The following is an 18,370-nucleotide window of genomic DNA, read 5'->3' as shown; positions in this document are numbered from 1 at the left end:
GATACCACTAAGCAGAGTCTGTTTACTCTCTCCCATGAGGTATTTATATAAATTCATAAGATCCCCCTGAACCTTCTCTTTTCCAAGCTATATAATTCCAGCTCTCCTCAGATGAGAGATGGTCCAATCCCTTAATCATTTTAGTGACCCATTTGCTGGAATTGCTTCAGTATGTTCATGTCTTTCTTGTACTGAGGAGCCTAGAACAGTGCTCCAGGAGTGGCCTCACCTGTGTTGAGTCACTTCCTTCAACTTTCTGTCAGCACTCTTCCTAAGGTAGCCCAGGAAGCTGTTGACCTTCTTTGCTGCTAAGGGCACACTGGTCAACTTGATGTTCACCAAGACCCTCTGGTCCATTTCTGTAGTGCTGCTTGCCAGCTGGTTGGCCTTGCAGCCTGTGCAGGTGTATGGGGTTATTCCCCTCCAAGTGCAGTACTTGGCATTTCCCTCTGTTGAGCTCCATGAGGTTCATGTTGGTTAGTTTTTCCAGCCTGTACAGATGCTTCTGAATGGGAGCACAACCATCTGTTGTATAAACTGCTGCTTCTAGTTTTGTGTTGTTTACAAACTTGCTGAGGATCTGGCCTGTCCCATCATCCAGGTCATTGATGAAGATATTCAGCATTCTTGGCCCATTCCTGACAGTTTTCTAGTCTGTAATTCATTAGTTTGTGAACAAGGATTTTGTGGGAGACAGTGTCTAAGGCCATGCTAAGGTCAGGAATAAACAACATCCACTAGTTTCCCCTCACTTCATGAACGAAGGCTTCCAGTTGATCAGGCAGGAATTTTCCCCTTTGTAAATCCATACTGATGTCTCTTAGCCAGCTTACTGTCTTTCTTGTGTTTGGAAATGTTTTCCAGGATTACTTGCTGTATTGTCTTCTCAGGGATTGAGCTAAAACTGACCTGGATCCTCTTACTTGTCCTTTCTCAAAGGCAGGAGAACTTCCCCTGAAAATCATTACTTTACAAAGATAACTGAAGGTGACCCCACAGTGACAGTAGACAGCTCCACCAGCACTCTCAGGTGCTTCCTGTCAAGTCCCGCTGTCTTCTGTATGTCTAGTCTGTTTAAATGTTCTCTTGCCTGGTTTTCCTCTACCAAAGGCAAGTTATCCTTGTTCTAGACTTTCTCAGGTCTGGGTCTCAGGTTTCCAAGATTCTTGAAGGCAGATCTTAGCAGTAAAGACCAAGGCACAGAAAGCTATGAGAAACATGGAGTTTGCAATGTCCTTTGTCACCTGGTCCCATGCCCCACTCAGTGGTGAGCCCACATTTTCCCTAGTCATCCTCTTGCTGATGTTACACCTGCAGACTTGTTTATGGAACACAGTCTTCCAGCAGGCCCAGCTGGTGAGTCTGCAGGTTTATCTTTGCATTTATAATCCTTTTTGCATTCTTGACTTTGCCCAAGGAGGTGATGATGTGAGATTGTCAGTTTGCCTGACCACAGCAAAGAAACTTTTCTCCTTATTTGTTGTCAGAATGGGCATATTTGGTACCTTCCATCCAGGCTCATTTTCTTGAAGGTTCTGGACTCTTTAATAGCAAGCTGCTAAGCCATTTGCTTTACATACAGCAGGAGCAGACAATAGGTTTAAACCACTGAAGGAATGAGTTGTGTCTCCTGGAGTTTTTAAAATTAATTCTAATATCCTTTTCTTGCCTGTGCGTCTTCTTCCCTCAGAACACAATATTGAATGTTAGAAAATACTGGAAAAATCCAGAAGCATTTAGCATAGAAAATGACTCTTTCTCTGCAGCCCCCTACAAAGGAATTCTTGATTCCAGACATTCAAACTGCACTATGAGGACATTGCACGAATGTAAATATTTAGAGATCATCTAGAAGACAGATACCCTCATTTATTTTGTTTTGTATTTGCATAGTTTGGTCAATGATTTTTAATTTTTTTTTTTGGAATAGTAAACTGCATGCTGTATGTAATTTTTCTGTATTACCCATTTCAGGATTCAGTTTTAATGCAATTTTGTGCAAACAAACTAGACAAGAAGGACTTCTTCGGGAAATCTGATCCTTTCCTTGTATTTCTTCGAAGCAATGAAGATGGCAGGTAGGTGCCTCTTAAGTATTTTGCTGCTAAACTTTAAACAATTTAATTGTAATAAAATAGCTAAATAGTGTTACTTTTGCTAAGATGTAGTATGCCTTTAAATTAAATAGAATGCTCCAAGAAAATTGTAGATGCAAAACATATTAATGCTTAGAAATTGTGTTTGATAAAAACATTTTATACTGCAAATTTGGAAATGTTTTTTAACTTTTTAACAGCGTTCTAAGAAATAGAATTCAAAAGTACCCTAAAAAAAGTTTTTTTTATTTTTTACAAATGACTGATTGCTACATTCATGGTTTAATTTGTTAAAGTAGACTAATCTCTTCTGTTCTACTGCTAAGACTTGACATGCACTGGTCAACACAGTGCCTATGTGGGTCTCTACTGGCAGGTTAAGTTTTCCTGGAAACTGAAAGTCCTCACCTCACCCCAAAACAAAAGCTTATGTTGTTTACATAAACCTATATATGAGTATGTGTGTCTGTTCCCTGCACTTTTCCTCTCGGAGGCAGATTTTATGAACAGTTTCATAAATAAATACTGAATATCTTAAATTGCAAGCCTGGAGGAGTTATGGCTCCTTTGCGAGTGGTATTAAGGTCAGTGGTGGAATTTTTCTGGGAGTACTGGTATATGCAGTTTCTCTTGGCCTTGCATGCCATGGTTCTCCACTTTCATTCCAAAAGGTGAGTGTTGAGCCACTGATTCTTCATTGGTCTCCTGAAAACAGCAGGAGATTGGGACAGTAATTCTGCACCTGTGGCAGAGGGATGCTTCCTTTTCTGTTTCTTATCTTCAGGCATGTCTTCTGAATCATAGCCAGGATAAAAACATAGGCCTTTGGAATGTGAGGAGGATATTCCCCCAAAGGACAACTTTAGTTACAATTGTATGAGGAATTTCACCAGTAGTGATTTCACCAGTGACCTTGCCTCCTGTTTTGTTTTGAACAATTCAGTCCCTGAGATGTGAGTTTAAAAAGATGAATTTCAATTTTGCATCATTTAGAGAAAGCAGAATGCATTAAACCACTTCACTGGATTTCACCTGAGAGAAGGTGATCATGGGATCTCACAGAAGCTTATATGTTTTACCTGAGACAGCCCTGGTTAAAAAAATCTTGGACATAAAATAGGGAATAAGAATCCAAAAGCCTTGGCTTTCACTCCCTTGGCTCAGTTTCTTAATCTGCTAAGCAAGAGTCAAATCCTTACAGGACACTTTCTTTCTGGGTCTGTGACTGATTCCTGGCTGTACAAGATCTGTTTAAGCAAGTGGGATGGAGTCTGCTCTTGCCTGAAATAACTCACTGAATGGTTTTAATTCTTGTTGAAGTTTTGGGTAAAAACATTTTAGGTTTAGAGTTGTTTAGCACTCTACTCTGTAATCTCTCTCAAATGAGTCTGTCCTCTTCAGTCTGCCCTTCATGATTTCACTGTGTTTCTTTTTTTCTTATCTTAAATTTTATATGGACATTGTATGAATTATTACAGATTATGGCTCTTCTGATTCCATGTTAGATGACACAAAAGAAGAAGTAAATAAATGCAATATATATTCTTTTTTTACTTACAGTTTTACAATCTGCCACAAAACAGAAGTTGTAAAAAATACATTAAATCCAGTGTGGCAGGCATTCAAGATATCTGTCAGAGCATTGTGTAATGGAGACTATGACCGGTAAGCTATAGCTTAAGCTTTCTTTTTTCCCCCCCCTAACTCATGTATTCTTTTATATATGATCTTTTCTATACACTTCAGTTCCTGGTGTTATTTAATCAACATTTTGAAAGGATAATAGGTGTTCAAAACCATTTGTCCTGTTAAAGAATTAGGACAAATAAAGCAAATATGTTAAATCTGTAGGAAATGCTAGTGGTGATTTCTGGAAAAAATTCTTTGCTCCATATGGTGTGATTTAGAAACAGAAAGAAAAGACTAATTTAAAGAATGGCCACTGTGACTAGTGTGCACAAGTATTTTTTAATAATATTTCAGTGAAAAAGAATGATGGTCTGTCTTCCTTGAGTGACATTGTAATGTCAGAGAATGCTAATAAATGAAAGCCTTTAAAATACATAGGTGAGTAGATGGGAAACACAGAAGGTAATCGTCTCCAGATTTGAAGTTTTCAGTGATCCCATGCAAAAAGATCCATCTTTGAATGGTAATACCATGTTTTTAATGGTATTAATTTTACCAATTGTAACAGGGAAATTAGTTGAGTAACGATGGATATTTTTAGACTTCTTAAGAATGTTCTTGTTGGTTACTCTCTCAATTAGGTGCAATAAAATGCAGCAATTTCATAATAAGTACATTCTAATCAGATAGAATTTTTAACTTGAGGTTAGGTTTATGTGCATAATGCATAGGCAAAATAGTACTCATGAAGCTAGTCTCTGGACACTGCACTATTTGTCATACTAAAGAAAAACAGTTTTCATAATAATTAAAAATGATATTTTGGCGGAGGTATATTAAAATAACTCCAGCATTCCAAAAGAGAATTAAAAAGCATAATAGCACTCCTCAAACTGTTGTGTATCTGCCATTGTCCCATGTTGATTCTACTTTGTATGCTTTGAACATAATGTTCTTGTGAATAAAGGCTCCATGAAACTTCATAATCCCACCTACAACAATCATGTTTCAAATTAAGAAATACTCATTAGCTGTCAGAATAATTCAAATTAGTGTCTGCTGATAGTCCAGAAAAAGCATCCAAAGTTTGTTTTTTTAATTTGAAAACGTTTCTTTCTAAAGATAAAGATTATGTTCCTATGATCAACGTGGTAATACATAAAAACACAAACCTGAAAAGTCTCTTTCAGATAATAGTTTTATAGATCATATTTTGGTGCTCCAGGTGCTGTGATAGATGTAAAAGGTGGGAGTCATGGGTGGGCTTCGCGAACGAAGATTTGGGAAGGGCTCTACCCACGTTTGTTGCAAGTGTGTTGGTGGCTAAAAAGGCCAATACGAGATAGGCATGTCCGGTTGCAAAAGGCACAGCAGAAAGACTCCTTAGATGGTGTATTCTGCAAGGCACGATTCTTTCTGCGTTGAAAAGGTGGGAGTAATGTCATTAGATAAGTATATATCACAGTAAACCTTTATTTTGATTTTATAAGACTAAATCTTGAGTTAGTGCATGCTTCTGAGTAAGCTCTGTCCACTTTTTCGTTATAAAAAGACCAGGATTTGCATAATTTTTTTCAAACTATATAATTATACAATGTTTTCAGTTATCACGAGGATGGCATTTCAATACTAGAGCAATACATAGTATCTAATATTTTTTTCTTTCTTTCTCTTAGTATGAGCTCTCAAATAGCACTTACACACAGTTATTTTCTGCATAAAAGTTTTAAGACCGAGATACCCATCTCTAACCTTGATTTTTGTTTTAAATTAAAGATTTTTTTTAATGTTAAAAGAGGGAACCCACCCTCTAAACTGTGTCCTTTAAGATAAAGGTTAAATATCTGTATGTGAAGATTTGAAAGATCTTTCAGTATCTTGCGTGTCATGCAAAACAGGTAAAACTTGAGATCTGTGATCAATCCTTTTAGTATGAAATAAATTTCAGGAGAGAGGACCTTTATTCAAGGAGTAATTGACTAATTGCTCTTATTGAAGTTGCATATCTGAATAAGCTTCTCAGGAATTTATTTTGATATTCTTAAGAATTTATTTTAATAATTTAAGTTTTCTTGCTGAGATGATTTGGCTATTTGAACACAGGTTTGAATCATAATTCAGAACTTAAATCCCACTAAACCTTATGTAAATCTTAATTTAGTAGTGTATCCTAACTATCATAATAGTAACAGGTTTTGAAACCTGTAAGTAAAATAACGGTTCTCTAGGGAAAAAACTGTGATATTGCCTTTTTTTACTAAATTAAATATGATTTCCTTTCAAAAGTCAAATACTTGGTGGGATAAAGTAGGTTTGGAGTTGTTCTTCACTTCATTCCACAAAATAACTTTCACTTTTATCAGCTTTCATTCTAAGGTAATTTAAACCCAAACTGAATTCCACAAGAGCTATAAAATATAACAAATGGTGTGGCCAGAGCCTTTAAACTTGAGTTGGAAAGAGAAACATCCAGATAAAGTTACTCATCCTTTACCTATTTTGGAATATCATAAAAAATGTGAAAACAACTAGGTATTAATTTCTTGGTGTATTTAATGTCAGCTTTTGATCAACCTTATCCCCAAAGAGTCCCTTCCTGGTAAAAAAAATATTCAACATGTATTTGACTGTATGTAATAGGAGGGATGGGGAGCAGCTTCCATGGAAGCACATTATAAAGTAATTGCTTAGATTTCTGTCCCAGTTCTTAATACCACTGACCTGATGACTTCATGTGAAACTGTTCTGAAGAATAAAGGAAAGTTAAGTTGTTGCTTAAAATGTAGGAGGTCTGGAGGTGTTACTTTTTATCCCATGTTCAGTTAATTTTAGGCCAGATAGGATTCTCTGTTACTGATTGTTGAATTGACTTATCTGTGTACACTTTCTGTAGTAAAAGGAGATAAATAAAGCTATATACTATCCCCATCCTCAGGTATGTTTCCTGTTTCATTAATGATGGTTGTGGTAATAGGCTCTGTAGTATTTGCATTTTAAGAAATCCACTCTTCAGCTAACTATGTAAAGTAAGATTGAACCTTTACCTGGTATATTTTTGTTTTCTACATTTTGTCTGTTTCCCAGTCATCCCCAAAGCAAGAATAGTTAGAGCTGTCCTCAGAGGTTCACATTACTCATAAGGAAACAGACAAAATATGTTTTTAAAAACTGTGATAATACTTTAAGTTTTAAAGAATCATTTATTAAAAAACAGAAAATTCAGAGCATCAGCAAGCAAAATATATTGGCTAAACTTCCAATGTGTTTCCTTAGTTTCAACTGTATTTTATTAGTAATTTATGAAGATGTGTTGCATAACCTGGGTGATTGGCTATTTGCTGCCCTATGAGAAATGACTGAAAAATTCTGCTTTCTGGATTTGGCACAACTGATGCACCCATATGCCATTAAACTTAAAGGCAATGCGGGTACATTTTAACATATGTTTTAATAAGGTCCTGTTGTTGATTTATTTTTTTATTTTCAGGACAATTAAAGTAGAAGTGTATGACTGGGATAGAGATGGAAGGTAAGACATTAGTTCTGTTGTTAAACTTTAGGGTTATCTGTGCATACTTATACACATTTTAAAAAGTGTAAATATTTAGTGTCCAGAACAGGATTAGAGAATGTTGTTTACCAATATTTAGGGGTACAGGTGTTAGGAAAAGAGTTCTGCTGTGATACAGTTATTTTTTATTTTCCAATTGTGGTAAATACTGATGCCTATTTCAAACATGCTGTGTGTATATTTATCCATGGAACAAGCAAGATGGAATGCTTTATGATCTGTAAAATCAGTTTTGTGACTCTCATTATGGTACCAGTTAATGTACCTGTATGAAGAGAGGCATCATCTGTTTTATAATCTACTTTCTTTTGCTTAAAACACTGCTTTATAAACTGTTGCTTTTCAAGTATGAGAAAATACATGTGCCTGCAATTGCTACTTCATGGTTGCCTAGATATTGCAATGTAGAAGCCACCTATTAATTGTCTTAATTTCAGATTGTGTTAGAATGTTCATTTCAATGTCCGTCTTTATCAAAATGTTATAAACTCTAGAGTTGGAAGACCTGGGTTTTATATAACTAAGTTGCTGGAAAGAGGACGGTGGAATATCCCTGGATTTTCTGTTACTAAATTCTGGAGGGATATCTACTATTATTCTGTACTGACTGTACATTTTTTTCTGAAGAAATTAGCCTTTCAAATTGCCTTTATTCTGATAAACAAGGTAGAATTACTTTTTAACACACTGGATTGATACCTCCTATTCTTTTAAAAATGTCTGAGCTCGTATCTTAATACTTTGGTTAGAAACTCATAAATCATGGTGCTAGAACTAAGACTAATATAATAATATGTTGATTTCTATTTACCTTTAAGTTAGTCTGTCTTAATTATTTCCTATTAATCTTAATTTATATTTTAAAATATATGGATATGCACATGCATTTTCATTTATAATATTATTTATTTTACAGTAATGTCTTTAATACTACCGATGCAATTTGCTTCTAGTATTATAGATAATGGTATTGTGCTTCTGTGGCAATGGATCTTTTAACCATAACAGGCAAATTTATCCTGTGCTACCTTTCATTTCCTTGCTGACAAGATCCAAAAGCATATTTAGCTTTCTCAAATTCTAATTTTGTCTTTTTGGTTCCGTCATGAAGCCTGGTGATTTCTAAGCATTCTTATCACATATTTGCCCTCTATAAATACCTGCTAGTGCAAATTCGACCTTCTTAATCAGATGTTCCCTGGAGAGGAAAAATAACATATTCTGTCAATTAAAATAAGTGTATTTAAATTAACAAAGGCATATGCAAAAAATCACTGCATCCCTGTTAGAATTTCTATTAACATCCTTTCCTCACTGATATTTGTCAAATCCTTGAAAATTTGATATAATTGTACTTTTGTGTATAAGCTACAATATTTTTTGAAAATAAACTAACAATGAAAAGTTAATTATATTGCCAAGTTAATTAAAAATAAGGATTATATTTTTTCAAGATATCAAGCCCCATATACTGTCCCATTTTTTCCAAATTCGGTAAAGTTAAGAAGAAAAGGAAGAAATCTGACAAATAATACAGTGTGGCTGCAATTCTGAGTGAAATCTTCAACATACTGTGGATTTTAGGCAATCATTAGCCTATCCACTCTCAAACAGTTTGAAAGATTATCTGCTTTTGCTCATATCACAATTTGAATACCTATAAAATTAATTTATATAAAAACAAAATGTGAAGGATACTATTTACGTGTGTTCCTTTTAATTCTAATTGTATGAATTTTTTTGGCTTTTTGCTTTCTGTCTTTTTTCAATTTAGAAGCAGGCAGAACACTGACATCTTATATGTTAAATTCCTCTGAAAGATGAGACAGCACTCATCTCATGTAACTTCAGACAATGTAAAAATCAGACAAGTAGATTGAACTAATCATTTAAGCTACTTCAGTAGCTTACAGGGGGAAATGGTCTGATTGAATCCATCCTACCTGGAATGAGTTGGCAGCTGGTGGTGCTTATCACTTACTAGTGATCATAGTGAGAACCTAATGGCCTAATTTAACTTTTCATTGCCAGGTGTTTCTGAAATGAATCCCATTCAAGAATTACTCCAACAATTTTTTGTACAAGTCTGCTGTTACTCAGTTTATATTAATTTCCATTTTTGATGGACTCTTTCTATAAACAGTTGTTATACTAGCTGATCACCTCACTATGCTGAATCTGTTTGCTCCAAAAATGTGCAGACTGGGCAGGGACAACCTTTGAAAGATTGCCTGCTCTCTAGATAGCAAAGCAAATTATATTGAATTTTGCAGGCTGTTCTACAATCAGGAAGGAAACATTACTGTGTATATACTTGATTTCTGAATCTTGTCTTGACCTGATTCTGACTTCAGGAGTCTTGACTAATAAGTTTTTTTCCCTTTTCCCTGTTCTGTGTTATCTGTGTTTTGAAAAAAGAGGTACCACGTTGCTTTGGGTTGAACTTCTTACTGTCATGTTCCTAAATTACATTCTTAAGAGTAATTGTCATCATGTAATATCATAATCAAATAACTCATTTATTTTCAAACATCACTTAGAATTTCTTGACTGAAAGTAATACAGGCTCTTTGTAACATTAACACTGTTAAATATTAAAAGTTTCTTTGTCTCAAACCAGTTTTTGCTCAAAAATTGTCAAAATGTGGACCACTTGTTCTAGTTGATACCTTTTATTGTCACTAAGAGCTGTGACAAAACCCAAAACATTTGATGCCATAAGAAGTCACAAAAGGTAGTTTTGTTATTTTGGACAAGCCCACTCGTGTGAAACAGTCATGGGTTTTTTTGAGTGTCCTTATCAGTGAGGTACTTGCAGACAGGTATAACAGAAGGAAAAAATAAGATGACGGGCAACTTCACATCATCTATACTCTGTTTTTATTTCTCTCTGAAGGCCTTTTCACTTAATTTCAGAAAAAAATATTCCTTAGCATACATGGTGCAAAAGCCATTTCATAGTCTTGATATGGTTGTTACGTACAAGAAGTGTTTTTTCTCGAGTTTTAAAGCTGTAAATATTGCTGTGCTAACCTGAGGCCACTGAACCATTCATCTGAGAATCTCAACACTGCAGGAGAGATTTTAAATCTCAGATTCTAGGCTCTTTCACCTTATTTTTTGTCCTCCCTTTTCATTCTCCTTCTCCAACTAGATAGTTGATTTTTAAATTGTTGCATTTTTCCCTTACTCATTGACATATTTCTGATTATGATTGTCCTTTCCTCTATTTTTTTTCCCTTTAGATAATTAAAAAATTCAAATTAATACAAGTTTGAAAGTGATTTTCAGCACTTCAAAACATAGGGCTAAAAGTGGAAGATTTAGGGAGATGGGCTACAAGCGATACTTTTGTGTTCTGAGAGTCTTTGGTTCAGTGTTCTGATATACCATTCATGGACAAAAGTCTGTATATCTAGGATTATTTGGTGTTAGGAGGACAAAGAGAATAACTATTTTGGATTCTCAATCCAGAGACTAATAAGGAGATCTACTTGGTGAAGTGTAATCATTGATATTGGGAGGCATCAGTGCCTCGTTTTTCTTTGAGTTATACATCTGGCAAAGGCAAATTTTGCCCAACAGGCACTCATCCTTCAGAGCCAGCCTAGGGAAGGGGCACACATCCATCTGAATACCGAGTGTTAAGATCCAAGTTGATGATCTTTTAAGTGCAGAGTACTCTGATACTGCTTTTATATGCTCATACCTTTTTAATGTGATTATTTCAGAGGAATTATGTCTTTCTAGCTCAGGTCTTGTCAGTGTTTGCATATAGCAACAAGGAAAGGAGACTTTCCGGTGTCTCTTAGAATTAAAGAAGCAATTACTTTTAAGCAGTATCGATTTTTTTTTTGGCTCCCCAGAGACAGTCCTGTCTAGAATTGCTTATGTTTCCTGTTTGCTACAGCATGTTTGTTGGTAGTCATTAAGCTATTGTTTGAACTTCTGCCTTCGAAATATACAAGCTCACTTGAAAATATAAGGTTAGAACTGTTACGAAAGGGAAAGGTTCCAGTTTAACCAATATGCATATTTGTCCAGTACCATGGCTACCCGAGGTTAAATACACCTTATGTGCTCCAGGCCACATAAAACTCAAGTACCATAGCATGTATGGATGGCTTCCTCTGTTCCCTGGTTGGATAGCATTGCAGTCTGGAGAGCATTTCATCAAAATATGTTTCTTAAGAAAAGTCTTTGTCTGTCTTGGAAGCAATGTCCTTATCTCCAAACTGAAAGGGGAGTGTTTCATGGCAGGTGGTCCATTCTGAAAGTGACTAATCAGGAATATCTTCACCATATAGTATTTCACAAACTTACTTACAGAATGCTTTGCTTATTTCGTGTGCATTAGCATGATGACTGGACCTTTCAGTTGTTTGATTTACGTATTTTGTGATTCATGCTGATTTCAGAAAATGAGATTTATATTTGAGGTGTGATTTTGTTCATTTAATTTCATTTCTTTATGAACAAAGTGAAAGAAATTTCACGTTGTTGTGGATTGTTTCCATTTTTCCTCTTCTTGCAACATTCAGATTTATTTAAATTTGCTGTTAATATTTATAGCTTAATTAGAAGTGCGCTGCATTTCTTAAAAAACAAGTTTTACAAGTCGCAAAGTCATAAAACTTTGACTTCCTATTCTAGTTTACCACTGGAGGGAAAGTAAAAAAGTTAGTTTCATATCTCTCCAGATGTGAAGGCAGCATGTAGAGGAAATACAATGCCTTGCTAGGGTACAGCTGGGAAAATTTGGAGCAGCAGTGAGCAAAGTTCAGCTGGGCAGAGTGGAGAATGGGAACAGGTCTGGTGACTTTGACAGGAAGCTGAACATGAGCCAGCAGTGTGCCCAGGGGGCCAAGAAGGCCAATGGCATCCTGGCCTGTATTAGAAACAGCGTGGCCAGCAGGACCAGGGAAGTGATTCTTCCCCTGTACTCAGCACTGGTGAGGCCACATCTCGAGTGCTGTGTCCAGTTCTGGGCCCCTCAGTTCAGGAAGGATATTGAGGTGCTGGAGCAGGTCCAGAGAAGAGCAACAAGGCTGGTGAAGGGACTCAAGCACAAGTCCTATGAGGAGAGGCTGAGGGAGCTGGGGCTGTTCAGCCTGCAGAAGAGGAGGCTCAGGGGAGACCTCATCACTCTCTACAACTCCCTGAAAGGAGGCTGTAGCCAGGTGGGGGTTGGTCTCTTCTCCCAGGCAATCAGCAGTAGGACAAGAGGGCATGGTCTTAAACTGTGTCAGAGGAGGTTTAGGTTGAATATTAGGAAGAAATTTTTTACAGAGAGAGTAATCAGACATTGGAATGGGCTGCCCAGGGAGTTGGTGGAGTAACCATCCCTGGAGGTTTTTAAGATGAGACTGGATGTGGCACTTAGTGCCATGGTCTAGTAACCACAGCAGTGTTGGATCAAGGGTTGGACTTGATGATCTCAGAGGTCTTTTCCAACCCAGTTGATTGTATGATTCTATGACTGCTGGAAGGTGTGTAGCTGACTTTAGGTACTCACCCCTGCATTCACTTCCACTCCAGGTACCCGAGACATATGAACTCGCAGATCAGTCACTTCTGGCACAGAAACCTTGCGATTTCTGTGCCCCAGTTCCCTGACCCCAGTCTGGCCTTTCTCAGCAATGCTTCATCCACTACACTCCCTCTGGCCACTCTGCTCACAGTGGGTCCTTGGCAGCATGCCAGCCCCTGTTTAAGAGTTGACAAAGCAGTTTTCAAAATGTGGATGACAGTACAGGAGTGCCAAATGTATTCTTGGAGCAGGAGTAGAATTTAGAAAGAAGTTTGATAGCCACTGCTTTACTATTAGGTTAAGATCCACTTTCCAGTGTTGTCTAATACCATAAGCTGAGTAGCCTCAGTGGATTGCTTTTCTCCTCACAGATGGGAAATAAGTTTTGGGTCTTTCCCTTAAATTTAGGTACCATTCAAATGTCATGTTACACAAATTGGTAGGGCTGGTCTTTTCTGGTTTAAGTTACTTTTTTTTTGTAATCCCCTTCTCTCACGTGGTCTCACACATAGTTCAGAGTCTGTAGTGCCAGTGGTCGTCCAGTGAGGAAATGGTGATAGTCTTTGGCAGCCCACTCTGTTTTTTCAGATTCTGTAAGAATCTGAAAGCTTACTTTGGGGTCAATCACTGAATATACAACATAGTCCTCATTGTGCAGCAATGAGCAAAAGCTGTCAAGAGGATTTAATCTAATACTTTCCACCTCTACATTTGTATTACTGATAGAGTGAACACACAGCAGAGGGAGAAATAGAGATTTTTAAGCAAATTGTATCTGTTGCCATTGCTCCTTTCTTGGATGTCAGTTCATATTGGCCATGCTTCTCTTTTTCATAAATAGTTAAAATACATGTTTAAATTACTAAATGCTATGTATTTGAAACCCTTTTTTTTTATACAGCCATGATTTCATTGGAGAATTCACAACAAGTTACAGAGAGCTGTCCAGAGGGCAATCTCAGTTCAATGTGTATGAGGTAAGTACTGTGAGTATTTGCTCTCTTTCAGGAAATGAATGAGAAAACAACAGTGGAAAATATTGAAAACAATGGAAAGATATTCTTGCCAATAATGAGAAGACAAGCCTATGTGGCTGTAGCATGTTTTTTTCTGTATAGTGTGCAGATCTTTGTCATTCCTTAAGGTATCCTTTAATTGGTCTCAGATTACTGTCATTAAACCTAGTTGTTTTGTCAACTTTCATAATGGTTGACAAATGGTTTAGTTAAGCACAAATGGTTTAGTTAAGGAAGGGAAGGAGGGTGCTCCAATTGTGTGCTGCAATTTTGTTTTAAAGATGAGCAAAGTTGCTGCTGTGCAGAGCAGGACAAAGACATGGGGTTTTTTTTCTTATTTAGATCCAAGATCAACCCCAGAGTTACTGTAATTTACAGAAGTTTCCTATGGATAGTGTCACAACACACATTACTGTATGCAGTGGAAATGTCCTCTTGTGTTGTGACTCCTACCCTACTATGAATATTCTGTCATAACATCTTAAGTAATTTTTCAGTTTCTTAAATATGGTATCAATATCATACTCCCAGCATCAGCATACATTTCCTGAGCATCTTATGTTTGCCTCCCTACATTGCAGTCCTCCATGTACTGCTTCTACTTGATTAGTCCATAAAGTATCAGAACAAAAGAGACTGAACAAATTCTTTTTAAAATGTTTTGCATTTACAAACTGCCCCAAGGCAGGTAGAGAAGTTTGTGTTTGAGTGTCCCATATTTTCAGATTAGAAAGAATCTGCTAGAGCAAGCTCTTTTTAGTTGAGCTTTTTTTAATAGCTAAGATTTCATGTAGCTTCCTAGGTTCCTGCAGGGGTGTAAGACTTTCAGAGGCTAAAAAATGTTGTTTAATTTATAAAGTTATTTGAAATTTGAAGAAATACATCAATATTATAACAATTAGAGTACCTAGAATTATAGGAGAGAAACAAGCTGTTGTTTAATTCATCTTTGCTCCCAAGTAGATGCCTTTTTTCCCATGATATTTCACTCAAAGTTCTGGTGTAGTTCCTTGAAATTATTAAGAAGCCAGTTGTCAAGTTACCTGAAGCAGAAAGTTCAGATGAATCTCCTTTGTGGCATTTAATGACTGCTGGCAAGCAATATGCTGCTAATTCAGGCCTGACCATTGAATTCTGGAGAGCAGTGAATGAACTGCCATAGGGCAGACAGACAGTCTGTTACCTTCATTTCCCTCTTCCAATTGTCAGCAGGACTCGCTTTCTGGCTAAGGTTTTGGTTCAACAAGAGTTACTGCATTGTTTAATAACACAGATATAATCCATTGCTTGCCAGTCAAAGCACTGTTAAATTGAGGGGAGGAGTTACTTGGGATTTTTTAAGTGTTAAAGGGCTTATATGCGTGTAAGGGAGTAAAAACTTTGAAGAATACTTACTGTATAACAGTGTACCATACTGGAGGGAAAGAAAGAGTCACTTGTTTAGCCTGTTTGGGAAGACCTCAAATGATAGTTATCTGTTCCTGCCTTATGTTTCATGGCTTTTCTGTGTTGTGCAAGGAGTAGGATCTTTAAATGTAATTTCATTTTGGTTAAGAGGTGAGAATTTTTGGAAGACCTATATTTCTATTTTTTCCATTTTCAGGCAAAATAGTTTAAGTATTTTGCAGCAGATAAGTGACTAACATTTCAATGGGGAATGTTCTAATTCCTTATCATTTGCAGAACATCTGCGAGTAGTTTACAGTAAAACTTGGCAGTAAGCCACAAGGATTTAAGCTTCCTAGTTATACAGTTGATCGACCTAATTACCAAAATAATGTTTTACTTCTAATTCTATGTGCATTTCTAAAAAATGCAGGAGTACATTTTAATGTGTATGTAATGAAATTGTCTGAGACTTGCCTTTGAATGGGTAGGTACCCATAAGGAATACAGTTTTTATTGTTGGCTACAATGAGAAAGTTTATAGGTGTAGGTTCCAGACATTCAAGAAAACTGTTTAATGCTCTGTAGTCCAGTTCTATGAAGATTCTTGTGTATGGGGAGTGCATTGAGCCCCCACAACTCCACAGTCAGGTGGTGGTCTTTGCCATTTTCATGAAATGACTTATGACACAGTATGATCTGTGCCCCCAGTGGCTCTTCCTGTCAACAGATCTGTAATTGCATCAGATGCAGAAACTGGGACTAGAACAGCTCACATGTTTCTCAGATAATACTGATGAGAAGATGGAAATAGATTAACTGGATTGTGAAGAGGTGCATTGTGAAATGACAAAGTAGTGACACAGGACACTGAAATCCTGGAATGAAGAATGCAGAAAAATGCAGAATCTTGTAAAAATTCAAAGTGTTTGAGCACTCAGATATAATGAACGTGCTCACCTCTGTTGCCCCAGTCCCTTATTTGTCAAATGTGAACACCAGCAAGGACTTACCTGACAGGTACTGTGAAAATAAATTTGCTGGTTTTCAACATGCATATATCCCAGCATCGAGATGCATAGGTAATGCAATCTTATGTAAAAATACACTGAGAATCCACTGAATATAGACTATGTTCTACTTTGAAAATATTGTAAACACTTATCTTTATATTAGATCCCACTGCTTTGATGTTTGTATCTGTGTTTCTAGGTAATAAATCCAAAGAAAAAAGGAAAAAAGAAAAAGTACGTTAATTCTGGAACAGTAAGTAAATATATTTTATGTTACTGGATGCTTTCTTTTTGCTTGAAACAGTGTAGCTGACTTGTAGTTCAACAGGATTAGAATAGAACCTTTTGTGAAGGCCACAATAACTATTTACTGGTATGCAGCATTTATTTTCAGGGTTTTTTTTTAATTTGAAGAGTCTGATAAAAAACGTGTCCAAGTGTGCTCTTAAGTTGCTAATGGCAACAGGTTTTTTTTTTTAAATATATGTTGAAAGATCTGTTAGTATTGTTTGGGATGAGAGTTTATTGTCCTTTTGTTTGTATTGCATGTTCTGTTCTCATGTTTATGAACCATTTGCTAGCAAAGCAAATATTTCCCTTCAGCACTTTCTCATCTTCCACTTCCTGGTATCCGTGATATTCAGAACATAATTTACAAAAAAAAAAAAGAAGATAAAAATTGAAGATTTGTATATTGAAAAACCTAATCAGATATATGTTTTTTGAAAACACATCCAGCATGTGGGTTTCTTCCACTTGAATAGCTCCACTGAAGTCAGTAGGGCTACTTCTGCACAGAACCATAGCCTTGAAGGAATGTTTTGACATTCTCATGTTCTTGTGTAGGTCTGTTCATCAGTAGGAAAATAAATACTTGATTTTCCATCTCTGCTTTAAATCGTAAAAAATAGGCAGAAACAGCTTACCCATTAAAATTTACCATTCAGTATCTAATTCGTTTTTTTAGCATATTCCTTTTACTAAAACCTATCATGTTAAAATAAAGTTCTATTATGCTAAATTAGTGAGTTAAAAACTTATGTACAGTGATTATTTTCAACCAACGCTAAAAGTGTACTTAAAATTGTAGGTATGAAATCTGGCTTAGGGTTTAAAAGAGCAAAAAAATACTATTTCATGTTCAATTTTTCAGTTAATTTTGATTTAAGATATTTTAACTTCTTCACATGTATCTGTCTCTGTTTGAAAGAACATATTTTACCCATGTTTGAACAGAAAAAATCTTGTTATTCTTTTCTTCTGATTACATCAAAATTTCCAATAAACAATCGTTAGCAATTTTCTTTCCTTTGTCCTTCTCTACCAGTGTTCTCTTCTGTTGGTCTTTTTCTTTATCAAGTGATTTTTGTCCTCATTTGCCCTTACTTCTACTAGTCCTTCAGGCTTCCCTTATGCTTCTCCAAATGGTCACTTCCTTTCGTGTTTGCCTGCAGTTTTGTTTTTCTTCTCCTCGTTATTCACCCAAGATATTCTTCATCCCACAGATTTCTAAATTTTCAGGCCAGGCACCAAGACTATCATTCTCACTAATAGGAAGTGAACTACTGGAGAGCTTAAAGTGGATATAGATCACTGACTGCTATCTTACTGCTGCTTTACATACAGTACACATCTCAATTTGTTATTATTTATGGGGTCATTTTAAATTGAGACAGATAAATTGCATATTAAGGAGAAATGTTTCAGAATGCAGGATTAGTTTCAAATAAAGCCTAGTAATAAACTTAAAAATTCACTGGATAAAACTTGACACATTGGTAGTCATTTTCTATTTGGTAGTAAACCCTTTGGCCACTTTGGGAGTTGTTTTCTTTCCATTTTTTACCTTTTAACATCAGATACACTGAAAACATTTGCTTAAATTAATTAGGAACAAGATGACCAGCTGTAAGAACTGTTAATATTACTGTGTCCAGTGGGAAAATGCATAGAAATTTCAGTCTTATATGCAAGTCTGTGTTACTGATAGCCTGGTCGAACTTTGTCGTGGTCTTCTGTTCTCAACTAGATCATTTTAAACTTTGCTAGTCCCTAAAAATCAGAGGACCCGTGGCAAAGGAAGTAGGATAGAAGACAGAATCTCATTCTGAGTCTAAGTTTACAGCATA

General features: G+C 36.2%; 1 protein-coding gene across 2 annotated transcripts in view; it reads left to right on the top strand.

The window, feature by feature from the left end:
- CPNE8 (copine 8) overlaps positions 1–18,370 on the top strand; it is an 83,154-nt gene that overhangs the window by 41,200 nt on the left and 23,584 nt on the right. For both annotated transcript variants that reach the window (XR_005562859.1, XM_027731995.2), the window contains exons 8-12: positions 1,975–2,078; positions 3,657–3,761; positions 7,213–7,254; positions 13,728–13,803; positions 16,441–16,494. Coding sequence is in view for 1 of the 2 variants with exons in the window: in XM_027731995.2 (XP_027587796.1) it covers positions 1,975–2,078; positions 3,657–3,761; positions 7,213–7,254; positions 13,728–13,803; positions 16,441–16,494 (381 nt within the window). In the remaining variant the exon portion in view is untranslated. The remainder of the gene's footprint in view (positions 1–1,974; positions 2,079–3,656; positions 3,762–7,212; positions 7,255–13,727; positions 13,804–16,440; positions 16,495–18,370) is intronic.

This window comes from Pipra filicauda, unplaced genomic scaffold, assembly GCF_003945595.2.
Source record: "Pipra filicauda isolate LSUMZ 115617 unplaced genomic scaffold, ASM394559v2 scaffold167_size3244652_pilon, whole genome shotgun sequence".
In the NCBI taxonomy this organism is placed as follows: domain Eukaryota; kingdom Metazoa; phylum Chordata; class Aves; order Passeriformes; family Pipridae; genus Pipra; species Pipra filicauda.
The sequence above is the reverse complement of the archived record's forward strand: the minus strand, read 5'-3'. Positions and strand labels throughout refer to the sequence as shown.